Here is a 20,580-nt window from a genome sequence, read left to right on the forward strand (position 1 = left end):
TTTCTCCTTTCATCCCCCCTCATCTCCATTTTGATGTCTGTCTATTAGCAGAAGGTGAGGCCTTTCCTGCTCTCACATCCAGGGGCTAAATTAGCTCAATCAGCCCCCTTTCACCTCTCTTCCGTGGGCTTCAAGCTTAGTGACACACGGCTCCCCCGGGAGGAGGGGAGGAGTCGCACACACACACACATAACCCCCCCCAGCAGCCAGAAGACAAAATGCAGAGAGAGGGAGGAGGCAGCAGGCCAAGTGCAGGGAGAAGTTGGGGTGAGGAAGAAGAGGGATGAAAAGGAGGAGAGATGAACCTTCATTTCAGGAGACAGTCGATAGGTGATTCTCGACTTCACCCCCCCCCCCCCCCCCACACACACACACACACACAACGGGCCCCAGCTCTGCATTCACGTGCCAGCATCGCTAAAATGGCACCTTGATGTTTGATTTGTCTCAACCCCCCCCCCCCCCCCCTTACTAAACAGCCACCCAAGTGTCTGTGGAAGTGCAAGGCAGGCACTCCTGCTGCAGTAATGGCCGTGCGTGAATGCGTGTTGGGGGCGATCGGAGTGAGCCATAAGATCTCCCCCGTGCAGCTCTACGGGGATTTATTAGACTGGGGAGTACATTAGCATCATAAAGACCTGGGAGAATGGGCCCCCGGGTGGGACACCACCACTACACTTTAACATGCACTGCAGCATCACTCAGTGTGTACATGTGTGTGTGTGTGAGTGCGAGGATGAGAAATAAGATTACCTCAATTTAACTTAAGAAAGGCTGTTAAATGGTTTATGGATCATCCCGAAGCTGCCCCGGACTAATACATCAGGAGTCGATGGAAGAAGCTGGGAAGGGAAGAAAAGATGCCGCAAGGGGGGGGGGACACACCAGCTCAGGGGACATTTAATTAATTGCCACCAATGAATTTGTCCTGCAGGGTTTTAACAATTTTTTAAATTTACCATAGATCAATAATCAGCGGAAATAACAAATAACTAAACTCTGCTTGTGAACAAACAAAAAGAGATTGGGCTCAAATCGGTTCATTGAACGGGAATATCGCACCGGAGGTTTGGAGGAGACATCCGTCGTTTGCGACGCAGATCTCGAATGCCCCCTGGTGGATAAATGACGCAACAACATGACGTCATCTCGTCAGCCCGAACGTTTCAGAGTGGACTTCCTTTCTTCTTCTTCACCCTCAGGTTTAACTGCACCATCGCAAAAGCCCCTCTCCCACGAGAAGGGCTTCTGAAGGAGCTTCTGTTACTAATTGTTCTTACGTCTAAAAGCAGAATGCTGCACGTACAATATATTTTGATAGCTATTTTTAAAAACAAAATTCCACTGTTCTCTGATTTGTAGTTATTTCAAGAAAAATTAATTATAGTAAACTCCCAAACACGGAAATATTAATGAAAGTAACATTTTCTGGCTTGCACACGGCAGTTCTGAACTGTCTGCATAATCCTCATCTTAATCTGCACTGGTTTTCAAAGTAGTGACGTCAGTGTTAAACTGAGATTTAAGCGTTGAGCAGAACGAACATGGAAACAGACTTCTGGTGTAAAACTGCGATAACATTGCTACAAAAGCATTTTTATTTTTTTTATGGAGATTTTATTCATGCAGGGATGGTTGTTGTTTTTTTTACTCACAACTTAATGTATTGTAAATGAAGAAATTACCAAACGCATGAATGGATTCAGGTAAAACATTTTATATTCTTTGTAAAATCAGAAGCCCTTTCCCTGGGTTTTCTCTGTTGAGCGCCCCCTAGTGGAAGCAAAGAGGAGGCCTGAGCAGGAGTGTTGGCTGGGGGGCAGTACAACGGTTAAACTGTGGCTGAACACCAGCAGACAGACAGACAGACAAATTCAGTCAGTCAACTTTTAGTCCCCATGGAAACCAAAGTCATAAAGGGGGGATGGGTGGTGAAAAAAGCTCCAACCAAACCCACAATTAAAATTTACATTCATAAAATTACAGATTTGAATGAATTCAAAGCAAATGATCACCTTTCCTTCTTTCTGGCTGGCTGGTTAAAAATGTTAATTTAAAACAAAGAGAAAAAATATATATATGTAAAAATGTCATCAAAAATGAACATGTCTCCCTCTTGAATCTGGAAGTCCCACCTGATGCCTTTATACTGGGCATAGTGGAAATACCTCCAAGATGTACTTTTAAAATAAAACTAAAACCAAAACAAATGCAAATAAAAATACATTTAAGTGACTTAATGGCATATAACATTGGAAATAAGTCTAGATCGATAATTCTTCCATGTACACAGTCAAAATAATAATAACAGTTCCAGTGCTTTGGGAGGTAAAAACAACAAACTATATATTCAAGAAAAAAAATGCTTTTAATCAGAAAAAGAAATCAACATTCAAAGTTACTTTTCTACCGTCATCGACGCGGATCTGAAGCTACATCGACTCAAAAACAAGCCACAGGTTTACCACAGCAGAGGCAAAGCGAAGGTCCGCCTCGGGCTGCCCCGGACATCACCGTGACAACCGCAACCTGTCAGCGCCATCTAGAGGAACAGACCTGCATTCTGCCCACTGTAGCAGGAAGGTTCACCCGGTGCGGCAGACTGATTAATATGCTGATCTGAAAACAGCTGCCAGGCTGAAGTGCACGTATCACATGCACACACATCAACCAGGTGAACACATTTTATGTGCGTTTGTGAACCAAATAACCATTCACTCATCTGTGGCTGGGCATTGGTACATAACAAGGAACAGAGCTATAGCTGCTGCACCCGTACCGTCTCTCGGTGGATTTGATGGTGTTGATTCATTAAATCCTTTCAAAAGGCAGTTATGTAAAAGTATTTTTGGACGGGGAGGAGTGGTTGTGGCATTTTAAACAGCTACATACATCTATTCACATAATGGGCATCAAAAGGAGTACTTTAAAGTTATTGGTGTCGCTTTAAGGCTACTGGTGTTGGTACCGTTTTATTCGCTCCCATATTAAACCCGGCCACCGTTTATCTCCAGTACCGCTGGTACAGAAGCAAACTAAGCGATACACAGGCCTCAATGAAAGCGATGCATCTCAGCTCTGACCTCCGACCCAGTAAAAACATGCTCCTGAAGCGCATCAGTAGGAGTCACGCGGCCGACGCAGCTCAGGCTGGCATCTACTTCAACTCTAAATGATCCCATTTCACTACCTGAGTATCAGAGTTGAATGTCACTGCTGTTTGAGGACGATTAAATGTTTGCTCTACTATCCTGAAACAACAAAATAACAGTTCGTCTTTGGCTGAAAGTCATGATACATTTCAAGCATGAAGAAACTGCGAGCAATCAGCGTGTGTGTGTGCGTGTGTGTGCGTGTGTGTGAACGATAATTACAGCCTGAAGTGAAGTGCATTCATTCTATTGTAAATGATGCTTCCAGTGACTTTTAAAAAACGTCTAAAATCATATATAGACAATTTAAGAATACATTTAATATGTTTTCAGCTCTTGATCAAACGCCAAGCAGCTCGGACAGATTGAGGAAGAGGGAGCCATGCGAGCGGACCGCATCCCCACTGGAAACATTATGCATGCAGGACCACGAAGCCGTTTCCATTTTATTCAATGTCGTCCATTTAATCATTTATGGTTGCGAAAGGCATTTGATGGGAGGAGATAAAAAACGCGTCAACGGCCCGGTGAAACAATGCACTCAGTTTTAATCAGTCTAATCTGCTGCTAGTTTTTGTCTGGTTCAATTATGACTCAGAGCGACCTCTGTGGAAACGGTGCTTCGTGACCCCTGACCCCACCCCAGCGTAGGATGGGCTAGGTTTCGTCCTGCTCATGCACGTCTGTGTGAGAAATGTGTGCTGGTAATAAATGATCATCGCAACAAATTGATTTCATTGGTGCGCGCTCACTTTGTGTGATGTGTGGGCGCACGATGATGTCACGTCTGCTGGCGGATTCCTTCCCCTGAATCCTTGCATGTGCGTGTGAGTGTGTGAGTGAATGTGTGTGTGTGCACGCTGGTGTCTACAGTATGTCTCCGTCCTCTATGCTGAAGCTAGATCTGCGGCTGGAGTCCACCGAGGCCTCGGGGGACATCGCAGAGAGCAGTGGGTCTCCACCCATGGGGGACAGGGGCTCGTCCATCAACAGGAAGCCCAGCTCACCTCTCCTCGCCTGGAGGTCCAGTCCGGCCAGGTCACCTAGCCCCGACATGCCGTCTGAGAAGCCCGGCATCCCATCAGACATTTCTAGTGACTGGGTAAAGTCAAAGGGCTGGGAGCTGCCAACAGATGGGAACTGAATAGGTGGGGGGGGCTGCAGGTGGTGGGGGAGCGGGGGCATATGCCTGTGCTGAGGCTGAGGCTGAGGCTGAGGCTGGCCCTGGTGGTGAAGATGGGTCTGTGGGAGGAAGTGGTGCTGCTGAGCCTGGAGATGAGCCTGGTTCTGGTGCAGGTGCTGGGCCTGGTGATGGACTTGTGCCTGGGCGTGAGAAAGATTCTCCTCCAGGCTGGTCTCCTGTTTTATGTAAGACGCCATCAGGTCAGCGGGGTTCAGGCCAGAGGTCGCGTCGCTGGGCAGGCCATGCAGACGAGCTTGCATTTCCAACTCCTGCAGACAGAGCACCGTCAGCCTCAAAGCATTTTCCCGTGATTGTGTTTCCCCGTTTGTGTGTTTCTCCGTTTGTGTGTTTCTCCGTTTGTGCGTTTGTGCGTTTGTGCGTTTGTGCGTTTGTGCGTTTGTGCGTTTGTGGTACCTGGATGCGTAGCAACAGCTGCTTGTTGGCCATTTCCATCCGTCTGAAGTTGTTCTCCACCTCTCTGGTCCTCTGAACATCCTTCTGCATGCGTTTAATATATTCCACAGATGCCCGCAATATAGTGCCTTTGTTCCAGCGCACATCGCTGCACCCACAGACCAGTATAAAGAGACAAGTAACCGTTAGCAACCGATTTCCTTTGGGCACTTTACACACATACGAGTTTGAGCAGGTCGTTGGCCACTCACAGGTCGTTGGCTTTGGGGATCATGGTGCCCAGCTCTTTGATACGATCGTTGATGTTGAATCTCCTCCTCCTTTCAACTGTTGAACAGGACGGAAGAGAGAACGGAAAGGACACACTTCAGTTGTTTTATACTGCATACAGTGAACCTCTGCAAACACCCACGGACACGCAAAGACACAGGCAATCACACGGAGTTAACCATCCACCCACCGGCTGCACTGTCAGCACAATCAGAGCCAGCCGACATAGAGATGCTTGCAAGGAAGAGATGAATGTGTGTGTGAAAGCGCGACAGACAGACAGACAGACAGAGAGACAGACAGAGACACAGACAGACAGACAGAGACAGACAGACAGACAGAGACACAGACAGACAGACAGAGACAGAGAGACAGACAGACAGACAGAGACACAGACAGACAGACAGAGACAGAGAGACAGACAGACAGAGAGAGAGACAGAGAGACAGACAGACAGACACAGAGACAGACAGAAAGACAGACAGAGACAGAGAGACAGAGAGACTCACTCAGATTGTGGTTGTCTTTCTTCTGTCTCTCCTTGGCCAGAGCTCGAGATTCTGTAACGTAGCAAAACAATAAGCGATTAGCCCGACGGCCGACCGCATCGACCCGTCCAGGTCAGGGAGATTCTCCGCGCTGAATTAAGTCGGACTTGTACAAGTTCGACCAGAGATCAGTCATTTCTGGAGAAGCCTCTCGAATGAGAGGTGAAATGTCCAGTTAACTTAATTCAGAGTGCATCAATATATTTATCAACATAAATGCCAGTGAAGGGAGCAGCATTCATACTAAATAATAAGAATAAGAATAAACTAAGTGTAAGTGCAGAATGTTGAATTTCACACCTGAAAGTTCTCGTTTGACGGTCAGGTTGGCAGGACAGGAGTTGCTGGTCATGGCGATACCGGGGCCCTTCATCCCAGGACCCGTGTAGACGTCCAGGTGACTGCTAGACAGGGGGAGCTGGGACGGTCCCACACACACACACACACACACACGTTACGACCTGTACATAAACCTCATTTCACGACGGCAGCATTAGATGACTGCACCGGAACAGAGTGGCGTGTCGAGTGAAGCGACTCATCTGCAGCTCCATCCAACTTTATAAAGACAGAGTTCATCTTTATTGTGTAGTAAAGAGCAGATAGCAGGAGATAATTCAATAATATCACACCAAGGCACAGTCTACTGAACACACAGCAATGATTGACCACCATCTCCTTTATCTTATCTCTCTTTACGGCTCCTTCTTCACTTATTCAACTCCTGAACTCACACTTGTGGAGTGGTCTCCTAAATCTTGCACTTTAGACATTGCGCAAAAGCTGTGATTTAGTTTCTTACAGACTCCTAAAAAGACTTGATTCACTTTTAATTGTGCTGTATAGTTCGAGGATGATGGACTTTCTATGCCTCATTCCCAGTTGTGTCACACTCCCTGAAGCGAGGGCCCAGGGCAAATGTGACGGCGCTAATGAGGCCTGAAAGATAAAGAACTTAAAGGAAGAGATAACTTATCTGCAGGCTACTGTGTGAGCTGCAGAGATCCAGCACATGCACACATATTCATGCACTCACAGAGCCTGAAAGGCTCACCGCTACATGCTAATGATGTGTGCGCCATTTAAATCATAAACGATCCACAAAACATGGAGATAAATAATATTCATCCTCATCTGAGGGGCTTTTATTTAGAAGAATAATTACTCATGTTTTTAGATGAGAGATTAGAGATTATATTCCATACTATTACGTATACGGAATAAAACGATACCAACGAGTGATGACGAGTCGACTTCCTTCACTTCAGTTAGTTCAGGAATTCCAGAATTTCAAACGTACAATTTAAAGAGAAAACTGTGCATTATTAAATCCAAACAAAACTTTATTGACATGCGAGACAATGCGTCGTTCGTTTCATGATTTCTGCTGAGACCCAAAACCCAAGAACTCATCCAACCCAACCGAATGAACAAAGCAATGCTGGGACTCCTTGTGGCTCAGTGGAGCTTGCTTACACACACACACGCACACACACACACACACTTAAGAGTCAAAATGTTCACTTGTGCCTGGTATTCAGTGGCCCTTTTACTAAACTTTGAGATTCCAAGAATTCCACGGAGCCTTCCGTTTTAATCCCTATCAGGATTAGCAGGTGAGTTTTACTAACTGGTCTCTCAGTGGAGAATAACGCACACATTTTTACACGTTCTGAAAATGGACCAAAAAACATTAACATCAATGCTTTCAGCTTCTTTCTCAGCTCATTTATTGTGCTGGTTTCACGCATACTAATCATCCTTAGAGTCAATCAATGGAATAATCTGATCAATCAGTATGATGTTTGGCACACACACAATGACCCACACATTAATCCTGGTATGCTCACAGTGATTCAATCAATCGAGCAAAAAGCTCGGAGCCTGGAGTAAAGGAGGCGGTTTGAGTTTCCATATCTAAAACAACGTAGACAATCGTCCTGTGAACAGAGCCTGCACTAACATTCATCGTCACCTCAAACATGCCCTCTGATTCCAGTCCTGCAACTACCCCCCCGCCCCCGATGCCTCCCACAAAGCAGACCCAAGTCATTTAGATCAGTCTGGGAAAGGCTGAGATGTCTTACCAGCTGAATCTGTTCTCCTTCAATAACTTCCACAATAGCATAAGTCTTATTCATCTCCTTCATCCTCCACTCTTCCTCCACTCTTCCTCAGCCAGCGTTTGGTCTCTTTCTCCGCCGGCACGAGAAGCACACGCAGCCGTCTCCTGTGAGATTCACCCCTGCAGCACTGATCCCGTCTCTGCTACCTGCACGCCCAACCAAACAAAAGTGAACTTTCCCCTATCTGGACTTTCAGCCTGCGCCCCCCCCCCTGCACAAACTGCACTCATCCCTCTTTCACTCCTCCTTTCATTCCCTCACCCTCTCCGTGTCCCCCTCCCTCTCGGTCAAATGTCTTGTAAACAAGTTGAACTCTAACTGCTGGCAGTTTAATTGTTAATTTTCTGAGTCTGCTGCCTCAAAACCAAAACCCAGTGCAGTTTCTAACTAGAACCAGGACGGCTTAGGGACACAATGTTTTACTCTCGCTGTGTGTGCACACGCGACTTTGAAAGTCAGAAAGGTCAAATGTAGTGCATGAAGTGGCGACAGGAGGGAGGAACCAAGAAAGAACGTTCTGAGCAAATGTATGGGTGATGTGCAGCGCGTAACATTTTCAGACTCACCGCAACAGCCCAAAAAAGACAGAAAAGAACTCAGCAGACACAGGAACTACTAAACATCCAATGATGACTCACCATAGCCAACCCGATGACTCGTTTAGGGCAAAGTGGGCCCAAAATATCTAACCTGGAGTGAATTAGGGCTTCAAGCAGCCGCATGCTCAGTTAGGACGTTTCATTTTAAAGCCGAAAGGATTAAAATAGATTTTAATGTTGTACCAGCAATATAAGCAGCTTCATTGTTCAGTTAACTGCAAAACAATATTCTAAACATGTCAAAAAAGGAGCCCAATATCTTATTTGCACCAGAAAAATCTTCCTCTTCACATATTTCAAACATAAAAACATTATTTTTGAAGAATGACGATTTTGTTTTAAGTTAATTAATTTATCTCAAAGTATTCAGGTCAAGCAGAGCAAACTTTTTTTTTATATGTCCCAAACAAATATCAAACATTTTCCTCAAAGGCAGATGGCACGCATTATCTATTAGGCATTTGCCCTTAAAGTGGCTAATAATCTCATTTAAAATGTAATCCTGAAACGGTTGGATACTCTTCTGAACGATATGGTCACGGTTTGTGGGCGAGTCGGCTCCACTTACTGTGTTTGGCATCTGAACGGAGTCAATGTATCCCTGAATGTCATCATAATTGGACTGCATGCTGATGATGTCCTCAATCACCCCGTCCATCTGAAAGGAGGAGTGTTAATCGTGTAACGTGACATTTAAACAGCAATTATGGACAACTTGTGTAGAACACAGATGCCATCCAAGACTTTCTGTGTACTGTAAGCATCGGAACACAGTCGCATGGCCCTGCAGGTGAACTGGGCTACAGGTGCACGTCCCACACAAGGAGAGACTTGGTTTCATGGAAGCGAACTGAAAAGCCTATTTTCTGTCAGGTCGATTAAAAGAAGAGGCTGAGAGCTGCTGGAGGAGGAGCAGAGTCTGCGTGGTTCAAAGGCCCCTACGTTCTGCTGCTGCTCTGTCACTTGTTAAGCTATAATTACTCGTTCAAGGCCATAATGGAGCATTTAAATTTCAATGATAGCCACTCTCAGTTATTGCAAGCTTGACAACACATTCGTCCGCTAACTGTGCACACGACACACGTGCTTTTACGACACTCGTGCTGCTTACAAAGCCTGCACCAGGCCACCAAGACCAGCTAAATCATTATAATGCTTTCATAAAATGTGGAGATAATGTCACTTTAGTGCTCGTAGTCAAGGCTCATCATTTTATATATATAGGAAAGGAATTCAGTCACACGATTTTTTATCTTTATTTGCTGAATCTGGCTCTTGTAAAATGTTCTTTCAACCAAGAGTGAATGTTTATGAGTTTAAGGTTATCTGAACGCTACCTCCTTCTCCTGGCTGCAGCCAATGTTGAGCATGGCCATGGGGCTATTGGGGGCGCTGCTACCGGACATGAGCTGCTCGGGATGCATGTGTGGGGAGCGGAGAGGCGGAGGGGCAGACGCTGAACCCCCTGTGGGTCCAATGGTTGTGGGTGGAGAGGGCGGCACCAGCCCTGCTACTGCATGGACCGTCTGGGGACAGAGACAGGAAGACGACACAGATCAATACACTGATATACTGATAAAAGAACAGAAAGACGTGATAGATCTGCATGAAAGCGATCCAACAAGAGACAGACGGGCATTAGCAATCAAAGAGTCCAGGAAGCTACCTGTTTGGTGGCGCAGGTGGTGGACAGATACTCTTTCACCTGCTGCTTCAGAGACTGGCGGATGTGATAGTCTGTCGGGTTCTCCAGGTGCGTCTGTACCTGCAGCAAAGACGTGGATGAATTCTTATTCTGATAGTTATTTTACACATGATCCCATTACTTATTAAAATACTAGTTGGAAACACAAATCTTAGATTTATAGTGGTACTTTGGTTTACCTAACCCTTACTGACTGTAAGTAGGTTTGGGTAAAGTGTAAATAAGTTAGTGGCCGATTTATGGCCTACGTGACCTACGGCGGTTCCACTTTACGGCCGCACCGGTCGGTTTTTTGTGTGTCTGTTCACGGCGTGGTTTTTGCGACATACCGGAAAGTGAGCGAATGGCGTGTGCGACAGTTTCTGAGGCCTCACCCACGATGTCTACCGAGAGGAAACCGTCTCTTGATGCAACATAATATACTTACGCTCATTTAACACGGGCCGATCTGCAACTTCAGAGCAGCCAATCACAATAAAGTATCATTATTACTATTATATTATATCATATCGTATGATGAAGTACATTATAATATAATAGTTTAGATTTTACATCTGCAGTACGTACTGCTTCAGATGCATAGCTATCCTCCCCATCCATCCCATAATACTAGGCAGGAGTAAGCCCAAATGAAATCCTCTGGTGTGGCCACAGAGCAACAGACTGGCCTAATTCCTTCACATCAAAGAATAAAGCTCAGAAGGGCAGGAACTCTCCCCATCACTCCAGAGAAAGCCCCCCCCCCCCCCCCCCCCGATGTAGAACCAGCAGCAGGATTACATCAAGTTAACCAGAAATATTTCAATAAAGTCAGGATTCTTCACTTTTCTCACGTCATGTTTGATGATTGATTAAAGGCACGTGATCGGCAGTGACTGACAGATACCTCCACTTATCTTGAAAATATAAAGCACCAACTACAACACACACACACACACACACACACACACACACACACGCGGGTTTCACAGAGCTGCCTGCTGATAAAGCGCATTGTCTCGTTACCAGTGCAAACAGACTGTACAAGTTTACTTCATGGATTATTGCACAAACCGATACATTGAAATGAACAAATCCACACGCGTGTCGGGAAACAGTCCAAATGCCACTCAAGCGTTATCTGACTCTATATTGGTCCCGTCATTGTCCATCCTCCCCCATCGTGGACCGTGTCTCCCGACCCGTCTGCCGCTCCACTACTTTGTTGCCTCTGTTTTTAGATCTGATCAGCCATGTCATATAAAAGTCTACTGGTGAAGTTCCGTCCACCCAATCAACCCGAACCCACATCTCGACTCACCCCCGCTAAACTCCTCAACGAAATCTGTTTAATGTGCATTTCATAATCCAAAGTCACAGAAGAGGAATCAAGGAGCGAGAGAGAAACACCAGCATTTACTGATAATGGGCATGATCAATCATTGCAGACCTTGAGAATCTCCACAGGGACCTGCATGCTTTGGTAGTGCTGCGGGGTGCTTATGGCTGGGCTGGGCGCAGGTGGGCCAGCAATGCAATGCTGCATGTATTGCAGCGACGCATTCTGCTGCTGCTGCTGCCTCTCACGCTGCTCCTCTTGCTGCAGCTGGTCTCGCATTAGCTAGAAAACACACACACAAACACACACAATTTATTCAAACAAATAATAATCAGTGTTTAGACAGACAACACTACAAACATACAGACAGCAAAGACCTCGACGGTCTGGGGCAGCTGCGTCATACCTGCATCCGCATGCCAACGCGTGAGGCCATGGCTGGAGGGCGAGGGGGCAGGGGAGGGCGAGCCGACGTCAATGCACCACAGTCCAGCCCGAGAGGTAGAGGAACCTGCGGAGAAGAAAGGAAAGGAGAAAACCTGGAAATGGGCCAGAGGAAGGAACACGAGGAAGAGAATCTGAAAACGAAGGAAAGCAATCCGACTCAACGCAGCAGGAAAAGTCAACGAAACGTTCACTTCTTACGCCAGCTGAGAGAGCTAACCAGCCAAGCTGCACCATAATTAACCTTCCTGCTCGTATGACTTCCTAACAGGTATGCCTGGAACATCGTGATGCTCCACTGAATCAAAGGCACCCAGAAAGGTTGCTCAAAGCAGGTTGCAAAACTCCCAATCGCAGTTAAGAAGAGCAGAGCTAGACCTGAGCTAAATGCTGCTACAGTGTGTGTGTGTGTGTGTGTGTGTGTGTGTGTGAGGCCTGACATAAAAGCCTCGAGAATAAACCAGAGGATGTGCAGCGTTTCTCATGATGCCCATCTTGTATGTAAATGAATAAAAAAAGGATTTGCAATGTCTATAAATCATAATTCTTTCTTTGGTCCACAAATATCTTCATTAATGTCTCTATCAAACAGTTCTTGCCGACATGAGTTGAGGGCCAAAGTAAATAATAATAATTATTATTAATGATTCTAATAGAGCCGTAGCGTGGGGTGGGCCTGATCAGCGTGTGAGTCGAGCAAACAGAAAGAAAACGCCTTCAGGTTAAAGCCATCGTTCTTCTCATTGTTGCTGAAGCAAGCTGGGATGAAGGAAGTGAAGAGCAACGCTCCCGATCATGTGGTCCGATCACGTGGTCCAATCACAGCCGATTCCTCCGGTCTCTAATCAGAAACGCTGTCTGTATGTGGTCATAAGGAGAGAGAGACACAGAGGGCGAGAGAAAAGCTCATTGTGCACGAGGTACAATAAGAAGGCAGCTCCCATTGAGGACTGAAGCTGGGGGGGGGGGCACACACTGTCCTCTCTGTGCCCATCATAGCCTACATGAAAAGCACATCATTACAGATCCTCATCAGCGCGTGGAGTCAGAGACAGCAGCAGCGCCGCTACGCTAACACCGGCTGCTAGTAAAGGCTAACAATGACGATGAAAATAAATTCATTTACTGTGGACGTGGTCAAGGTGCCTTAACCTGAGATTACCTCCAGACAGGAAAGAGCGGGAACGAGATGTCGTGAATGGGAATTGAACACAGGCTGCCTTACACAGGTGTGCGTCCCTCTGCATCGATTGGTTTGAGATGGCGTAGCGTACGTGTCGTATCAAATGCTGCGTGCTCCTAAACTCATACAGCGTACGACACGCCCACACGCCTTCCAGATACCACTTCCTGACCCCTTATGGAGACACACTGCTACCGGGCAGCGGCAGCGCCCACGTGGGCCGTCCCATTGCCCGCCTTCCGCTGGGGAGGGCAGGAATCTGTGACGCGGTGTGAGCACACAGCGGACATTGTGCGCCCAGCGCTGTGATGTCACGGCACCTTCAGCTCAAGCATGGACAGCCAGTGGGCGGATACGAAGCGGAGGAAGCCTGGGTCAGTGGTCAACTTTGATTGTGCTACAGATTAGTCACGCACACACACACACACACACACACACACACACACACACTATACACTGACAGGACAGCGCTTTATTTGTTTCTGTGTTTGGCTCATTCATGAACACGTTGGTTCCCCTCAGCTTTCTTCCTTGCTTCAGGAAGGCCATTTTGTATTTTCTGTATCACGGCCGGTTTCTCACTGGCGTTCCTCCCGGGCAGAGGGTGGCAGGCCTCGACGCTAGTCCGGTCCAACTCGATCCCCTCGATCCCCTCGATCCCCTCGGACCACAGAAACCCAGCCACCTGTTTCCCCGTGGAGCTGCGGTCCAGCTCACCGGGCTCTCCCCCCTCGCTCTCCGGGGTCGGCGCCCGCGCAGATGACCGGGGTTTGATTCTGAGCCCGGTGACGACCACATTATTCACCCTGGTGTACTGTTCCAGGTCCGCGACTCTGCGTTCCAGATGTGCGCGCTGATCCTTCTCAGCAGTTGCTTTACTTCCCCGACCAGATCGAGCAGAAAGTTCCTCCTGATGAAGTTGAGACTCAGCTTCCTCCATGGACGGGGCTTTCCTCGGGGGCGTATTGCTGCCCCTACCACTGACCTCCGGATCACAGACTTATCCGGAGGGCCTCCAACTCCAACAGGGAATAGTAGCCTTTGAATAAACATCGATAGTTTATTTGATGCAACATTTCCGGTTATTTAATGGCTTCCTCCACACAACGGCGGTTCAAAATGCAACGCCACTCTGTGCACATCTTTAGTCTTTCCATCACTGCGCACACACACACACACACATGCACCCTTACCTAATGAAGCTATCTGTTTGCCTGCTCTAAGGCCTAAAATAACCCCCCCGCTCTCTGTTCTCCTTTTCAGGAACAGCCTGTTCCGTTCAGCAATGGTGTGCTTTACGTATGGGCATGTGTGAGGGGGCACATGCACATAACATGTGTGAGGGGGCAGGTCACAACATGTAAACAGACTACAGGTGTATTATTATTATTCCTCTCCTCAGAACAAAAACAAGAAAAACTTCAATACTCTTCCATTCTTTAACAAATATTGCAACAACATCATTATAGTTAATCTTTGTTTCACAACAATCATGCAGAGACACCTCTAAAATAGACGCGCAGTATAAATATTTCCAAACCGCTGCCACCAAACACACTCAGTAAAATTGGCAGGATTATGTGACAGGGCTGGCATGGCAAGTATGGAGGCGCACACACACACACACACACACACACACACACACACACAAACAGCCGTATCCCTTAGCAACAAAACACACTTCTGCATGGACATACTGACACGCAGACAGAAAAACATACGAGATGCTAAGGTTGTGGTACAACATGATGCGTGCAGAGCAGAGAAAAACTGGACGGGCACTTCTAGAGTATATAGAAGCACATTAAAGCAGATACTAGACACAAGTAGAGTCGTGTTCAATGACCTCGGATAGAACGAAGACGAGGAGACGGGAATACTGTACGCCTCGCTTTCCGTCTGGATAGTGGAGGAAGCAGATGATCATCTTCTCATGAAGAAAGGTTAGACCAGCGTATCAACACGCAGAACGGTGGGAGATTACGCGCTGTTGTTCTTGATCTGACCAACTGGTTCTTTACCATCACAATGCTGGTTGGTTGACGCTTCACCACATGTTAAGGTTCAGGATTCATGCATCTTCATGCACAGGCACCGATCAAGTCTTCCAAATCTCCCCCTCTTCCTTCTGTTATACGTCTCTTGCTATGGTTGATGCTAAAGGAAGACCTGCTGAGAAATTCTCAAAATCCCTTCCCCACATACACAAACTCTCGAGCGTGTATCCGACATGGGTTGGCAAAAGGAAATTGTAACCAAGTACCCCATAATAATTCCCTACATTGGCACAGCACTGGTATAAATCACGGGCACCTCTTAAAATCTTATTGTCAAAGAGATCAGAGATTTACATTCTCAGCAACAAACGGGAAAACGGTGTTCCAAAGTCAGACTCATCACTTCACACTCAACTGTAAGGACAAGAACACATTTTGAGAAGAAGGGGATTCAATTATGCATCATCAATTATGACCACAATGCATCACTTCCCCTTTCACAACTCCGAGCGTTGCTTAGCGATGAAGCAACTTCCTCTGCAGGAAAGACCAAAAGGCGTTAAGGCGTTTGTCTTACTACATTTTCTAGGATTGAAGCCTAAATGTTTGCTTGGAGCATTTTATGAAGATGATCAAACAAGTCTTGGATGTTAACGTCGTAAACGTCACGGTACCCGTTTGGAGCTTAATCAAGTAGCCGCTTTCATGCATTTTTGCGTTTCATCGTCACCACTAAGCTCATCCGCCTTCGGCCTTCGTCCAGCTGCACACAAACCGCTTGTTTGAGCGGGTCGAGATGCAACATCATGAAACATTCACTGAACTGATGGCAGCATTTTAACTTGTGTTAATTCTTCTGTTGCCACTGCATCCAGTTGAGTAATTTAATGAATCACTTTACTTTCTGATTTAACTACTTATCGGTGATAACGAAAGGCAAGCGGGCAGCGACCGACACTGATGTGATGCATGAAGCACACGTTCGTCCAGTTCTTACCAGCGCCCCCCCTCCTATCCCAAAGACAGCATTGTGTATCCAGGCAGACGTCTGCTCCTCCACATGTACACCAGTTTGCTGGATCGTTCCGTCTCGTGTGTTCAGGTTCTCTGGCTGTTATGCCACCGCCCACGTAACACAGGCCGAGGGGCAGTCACGATGAATCGCCTTCCTATCTCTCTCCAGCCACCAGCTCAGCTTCCTCTCCCTCTTTGTGCTCCTCCTCCTCCTCCTCTTCCCCATTAGCCTGTAGTCTGGGGGGAATGAGAGCCCAGCTGTTTAATCTCTTCCACTAAGAATGGCCGACTCCGCCTGCGAACCGGCCTCCTTCAGCGGTTACTTACATCAGCGCCTACAGAAATGTTAACACCTCGGGGATGATTCACTTTTTTCTTTAAAGTATCTTTACGTGTATTTCCAAGCTATGGAACTGTGAGCAAATCACTACATAAAATATCATGAATCCAAGATAAATCAATGGACTGCAAACACCAATGTCTGTGTATATAATAATACAGAGCAGTGGCAGGCAGTCAAAACAGGCTGGGCACCTGCCTGCCTCTTTTTGAATTACAACTAGAAAAGAACTCTGAGAGCACAGACCTCCGCCGAGCAGCTCGTCCCCCTCCTGACTGGATTTACACCGCGGATCAGCACCAAAGGGTTCTAGATTGTTCTTGGTATCTTCAGACACCAACCATGAAAAGTTAAAGTGAATCAGAGTTGATGAATTTTAAACTGATTCTTGAATCCATAAATTGAGTTTTCAATGTTAAAATGTAATATTTGTTCCTAATGTCACTCTGGATCCGACCCAGATTAAATTTGGTGGTGAGATAGAGGCCCCCACCCTACATGACTGTCAAATTCCATAAACATTGGTCAATAATCTGATCCAGGATCAGGCTCATACGCGGGCCTCCTGGTGGTCAGGTCAAACATCACCGGAGAACATTTTGCCTGTGATTTTTACAACGACCATTTAAGAATTAAAAATGTCAAATAGGTTTGCAGCAAACGTCCACACTCACATCTACATCCTTACACTTCTTTTTAAACTGCTCCACCAAACAGAATCTATCCTGCAAGTCCCCAGTTTAGAAATGAGCATCGCTCAAGCTTTTAGTTTTAAACTAATTATCTAATCAGTCCGGGTCTTCCTCGGATTACCATGCGCATCCATACAAATATACCGTGATGATGATGAACAACATCCAGCTGCTCATCCGATGTTGGCAGGAGGTGCATTATCATGTTACTATGATGAAGCTCGCCCATTTAGCATGTCTGTAGCGCTGCAGCTCCATCCCGTCACCCTGAACACACAGCACTCGGGCTAGCAGGGCTCAGCGGCGCCCGACTGACAGGCATCCCTTGTTTGTACACAAAGCAGTCAACAGTGGGCCCGCTTCAGTTCTCATAGTACCCGCAGTGTATTTACTGGGCTATTTTGGTCCAGGGGCTGGAACCCCCCCCCCCCAGGGGACCTTGGCTTATTGGTCAGAAAAGCTGCGTTCCTGTCGCAGGGTGCAAGTGTAGGAGGGGAAATCATTGACCGACAAAGACTTGTACCCTTTTGACAATGCCTATGAAGGAGGCAGAATACGAAACCAAGGACACACACGCGCGCGCACACACACACACGCGCGCGCACACACACACACACACACACACACACACAAACCTAAACCCACTTCTACTTTTCTGCTGGACAAGCTTCCTCAGAGCTTCACCATGGTCACAAAGTGTTTGCTTACAAACAACATACAAGACCATTATTGTAGCACGATAGGAAGAGCGTGTCGGAGCGTCGTTTGTCCCAGCACACAAGCATCAGCCGACCAGCTCCACAGCATTTCTTTGCGCGGATGAAAGCTGCCGTGCACAATGAGATGGAATGGAAGGCATTTGGGAGATAAGTTGTGAGATAAAGTACACACTCTCAGAAAGGCCAGAAGGCACTGAAATCAATGGAAGGATCTGAGCAGGGGTTGAGATGAGGGTGTGGGGTATGCTCACTTATGAATGCGAGCCATCAAGATAACTGAATCTGATGGGGGGGGGGGGGGGTTCAGAGATGATCCGGACATCTTGTAACGAGCAGGCTTAAACTGGAGATTCTGGACTGTCATGTCAACCCCGAGTATCACCTGGACTCGTGTGGATCTTTCTTCACACACACACATACGCCGACGTATCACACAAGTGCCTTTCTACTACTAACTATGGCTAACAGAGCGAGAACAAACAAAGGAGATCAAATCCAATGAAAGATGTCAACATGATCATCAGGAGGATTTCTTTCATCCTGATTAATGAATCGTTTCCTGAGAAATAAGATGAAATGATGCGATTATGCAATGTAAGAGAAAAAATGATGGATTTGTCCCTGAAGCTCGCCAAACCCTTTGAAAACTTTAATGACAATGTGGTTAACATTTTAATAATTCTATTGACAAGCAAACCATCCAGCCACTCATTTAAATTTGTTTTAAATTCCACAGATTTAGTGGCATCTAGTGGTGAAGTAGCAGATTGCAACTAACGACAGTCTACATGCATGAAAGGATCTGGCCTGGACCTTCAAACGATGCTTTCTGTTAGGACAACAATAATATGACAGATCAAGTGTTGTGATTGGTTGTTATCAAGAATATGTGCGGGCTGTAAACCAAAGTACTGATTCTGAGACTCTGGGAGAGATCCTGGTAGGGTTAGTCAGCCCCAACCCGTGTAGTGAAACGCTTCCTAAGAAAAAACAGAGAAGGTCGGTGACGGACATTTTATTTTAATCCCCTAGGAAATCAAGAATATTTACATGACACATTGTGAAAAGCTTGAAAGTCTTTTCTCCCTCCTTCTTAGACAGGCAGGGGCAGGTAAGTGCAGGAGGGTTGGGTAATTTCAAATGAAAGCTAGAGGCAGGTACGGTGTCAGCTGTTGAGCTGCCTACAAGCCAAGATCTTTACCTTTAAAAACACCAAGGAGCCAGAGGGTGTGCCTAAAACGTCAAAATAACTCGAATGTGAAGGAAAACCTTGCTGATGTAGGTCTGTGGAGACTTATGATATAGTAGATTACAAAATATTGACGAGCTGAAAATGAAGGGCAGGTCAAGATAAGTGTTACCACAACCGTGTCATGAGTCACAAGCGTGTCATTTAACTTCACCAAATTATACTTAAGACTTATAACAGTCCTAAAAAATGTTGTTGAACGAAAAACACATTTTCAATTTAACAACCATTAGACTAAAACCACAGAGAATAAAATGAAGACAAGGACCTGCTTGCAGAACCTGTGTGAGGAGCCCAGGGGGCATACTCATTACCGAAGCAGGATCCCGAGTTGGTACGAGTCTCCAAACTTTGTGTGCCAGTTAAATGAGACAAAAAAAATGGTCGATGCTGTAGTCAGTTTGAAAACCTTCCATTTCTAAAACTTTATCACAAAGTATTTAAGATTATTTCACAAGTCAAACAAGTGAAACTGCAAGTCCAAGAAAGCTGCGACTGCAGACCCCTGCAGTTCAAGCAACACACACACACACACACACACACACACACACACGCACGCACGCACACACGCACACACGCACACACACACACACACACACACACACACACACACGAGCAGCTGCATGATCCTCAGACTGACAAACATCGACAGCGAGTCGGTCAAAAGAGGACATGAAACAGTGGAACTGAGATAAGATGAGGAAGTGGAGTCACACATTCAGCACATGCCCCGTAACGTCCCGGTCCCGCCCACACTCACCTCCGATACATCACGGGTCCCGCCGTCACACGGCACGCACCGAGCCGTCGTCCCGCGGCTGCAAAGCCTGATCCTCCCCGACAAACAGTAACGCAGGAACTGGTTTATTGTTCCCCATAAAGACGCGTCCTTATTCCGATGATCGGCGTGGGAGGATGGATAACGCCGTGTTTGCACACACCTGGTGCTCCTTCACTAGAGGACATCCATTGGCTCATTGTGCATGCGCGTGTGTGCGTGTGTGTACATGCGTGTGTGTGTGCGTCCACTGCTGTCTCTGTTTTCCTAAAGAGAATTAACTCCGTCCACAACACTTACAAGCAGCCATGAGTCCAACGAGGCTGAACACACGACACACAGCAGCACACACACACACACACACACAGCAGCACACACACACACACACACACACAGCAGCAGCACACACATACACACACACACACACAGCAACACACACACACAGAGCAGCACACACACACAGAGCAGCACACACACACACACACACACAGAGCAGCACACACACACACACACACACAGCAGCACACACACACACACACACACACACACACAGCAGCAGCACACACACACACACAGCAGCAGCATGCACACACACAGCACACACACAGCACACACACGCCGCCCGATTCCCTCGACTTTCCTAAACTGCTGCATTTGGGCGTTTATAAAGAAAATCATAAAACAGCCAGACAAGCTGCAGGGTGGATAAAGTTGGACTTTAATTGCGTTAAAAGTTCAACCCATCCATCAGCAGGGAACCGTTTTCACTCTCAGAAGGCTGTGAAAGCTGATTATTGATGAGCTGACTGTCTGATCAACAAGTGAATAAATGATAATCACAGATGAAAA

General features: G+C 46.6%; 1 protein-coding gene across 1 annotated transcript; it reads right to left on the minus strand.

Annotated features, from left to right (window-relative positions):
* Window positions 1–2,349: 2,349 nt before the first annotated feature.
* On the minus strand, window positions 2,350–16,183 carry tfeb (transcription factor EB). Its single transcript, XM_068742447.1, has 11 exons — window positions 15,937–16,183; window positions 11,722–11,826; window positions 11,427–11,597; window positions 9,959–10,057; window positions 9,630–9,818; window positions 8,861–8,950; window positions 5,868–5,985; window positions 5,529–5,579; window positions 5,001–5,076; window positions 4,750–4,897; window positions 2,350–4,604 (listed from the first exon to the last, which is right to left on the minus strand). The coding sequence occupies exons 2-11, from the start codon at window positions 11,749–11,751 to the stop codon at window positions 4,020–4,022; spliced, it is 1,557 nt and encodes a 518-aa protein (XP_068598548.1). The 5' UTR covers window positions 11,752–11,826; window positions 15,937–16,183; the 3' UTR covers window positions 2,350–4,019.
* Between the last annotated feature and the right edge of the window lie 4,397 nt (window positions 16,184–20,580).

This window comes from Brachionichthys hirsutus, chromosome 8, assembly GCF_040956055.1.
Source record: "Brachionichthys hirsutus isolate HB-005 chromosome 8, CSIRO-AGI_Bhir_v1, whole genome shotgun sequence".
Lineage (NCBI taxonomy): Eukaryota > Metazoa > Chordata > Actinopteri > Lophiiformes > Brachionichthyidae > Brachionichthys > Brachionichthys hirsutus.

Coding starts and splice junctions, on each gene's coding strand:
- tfeb (XM_068742447.1), bottom strand. CDS start 11,751: ATGGCCTCACGCGTTGGCATGCGGATGCAG. Junction 10,058..11,426: donor TCCCTGTGGAGATTCTCAAG/GTCTGCAATGAT, acceptor TCTTTGCTGCAG/GTACAGACGCACCTGGAGAA. Junction 9,819..9,958: donor CCACCTGCGCCACCAAACAG/GTAGCTTCCTGG, acceptor CTCTGTCCCCAG/ACGGTCCATGCAGTAGCAGG.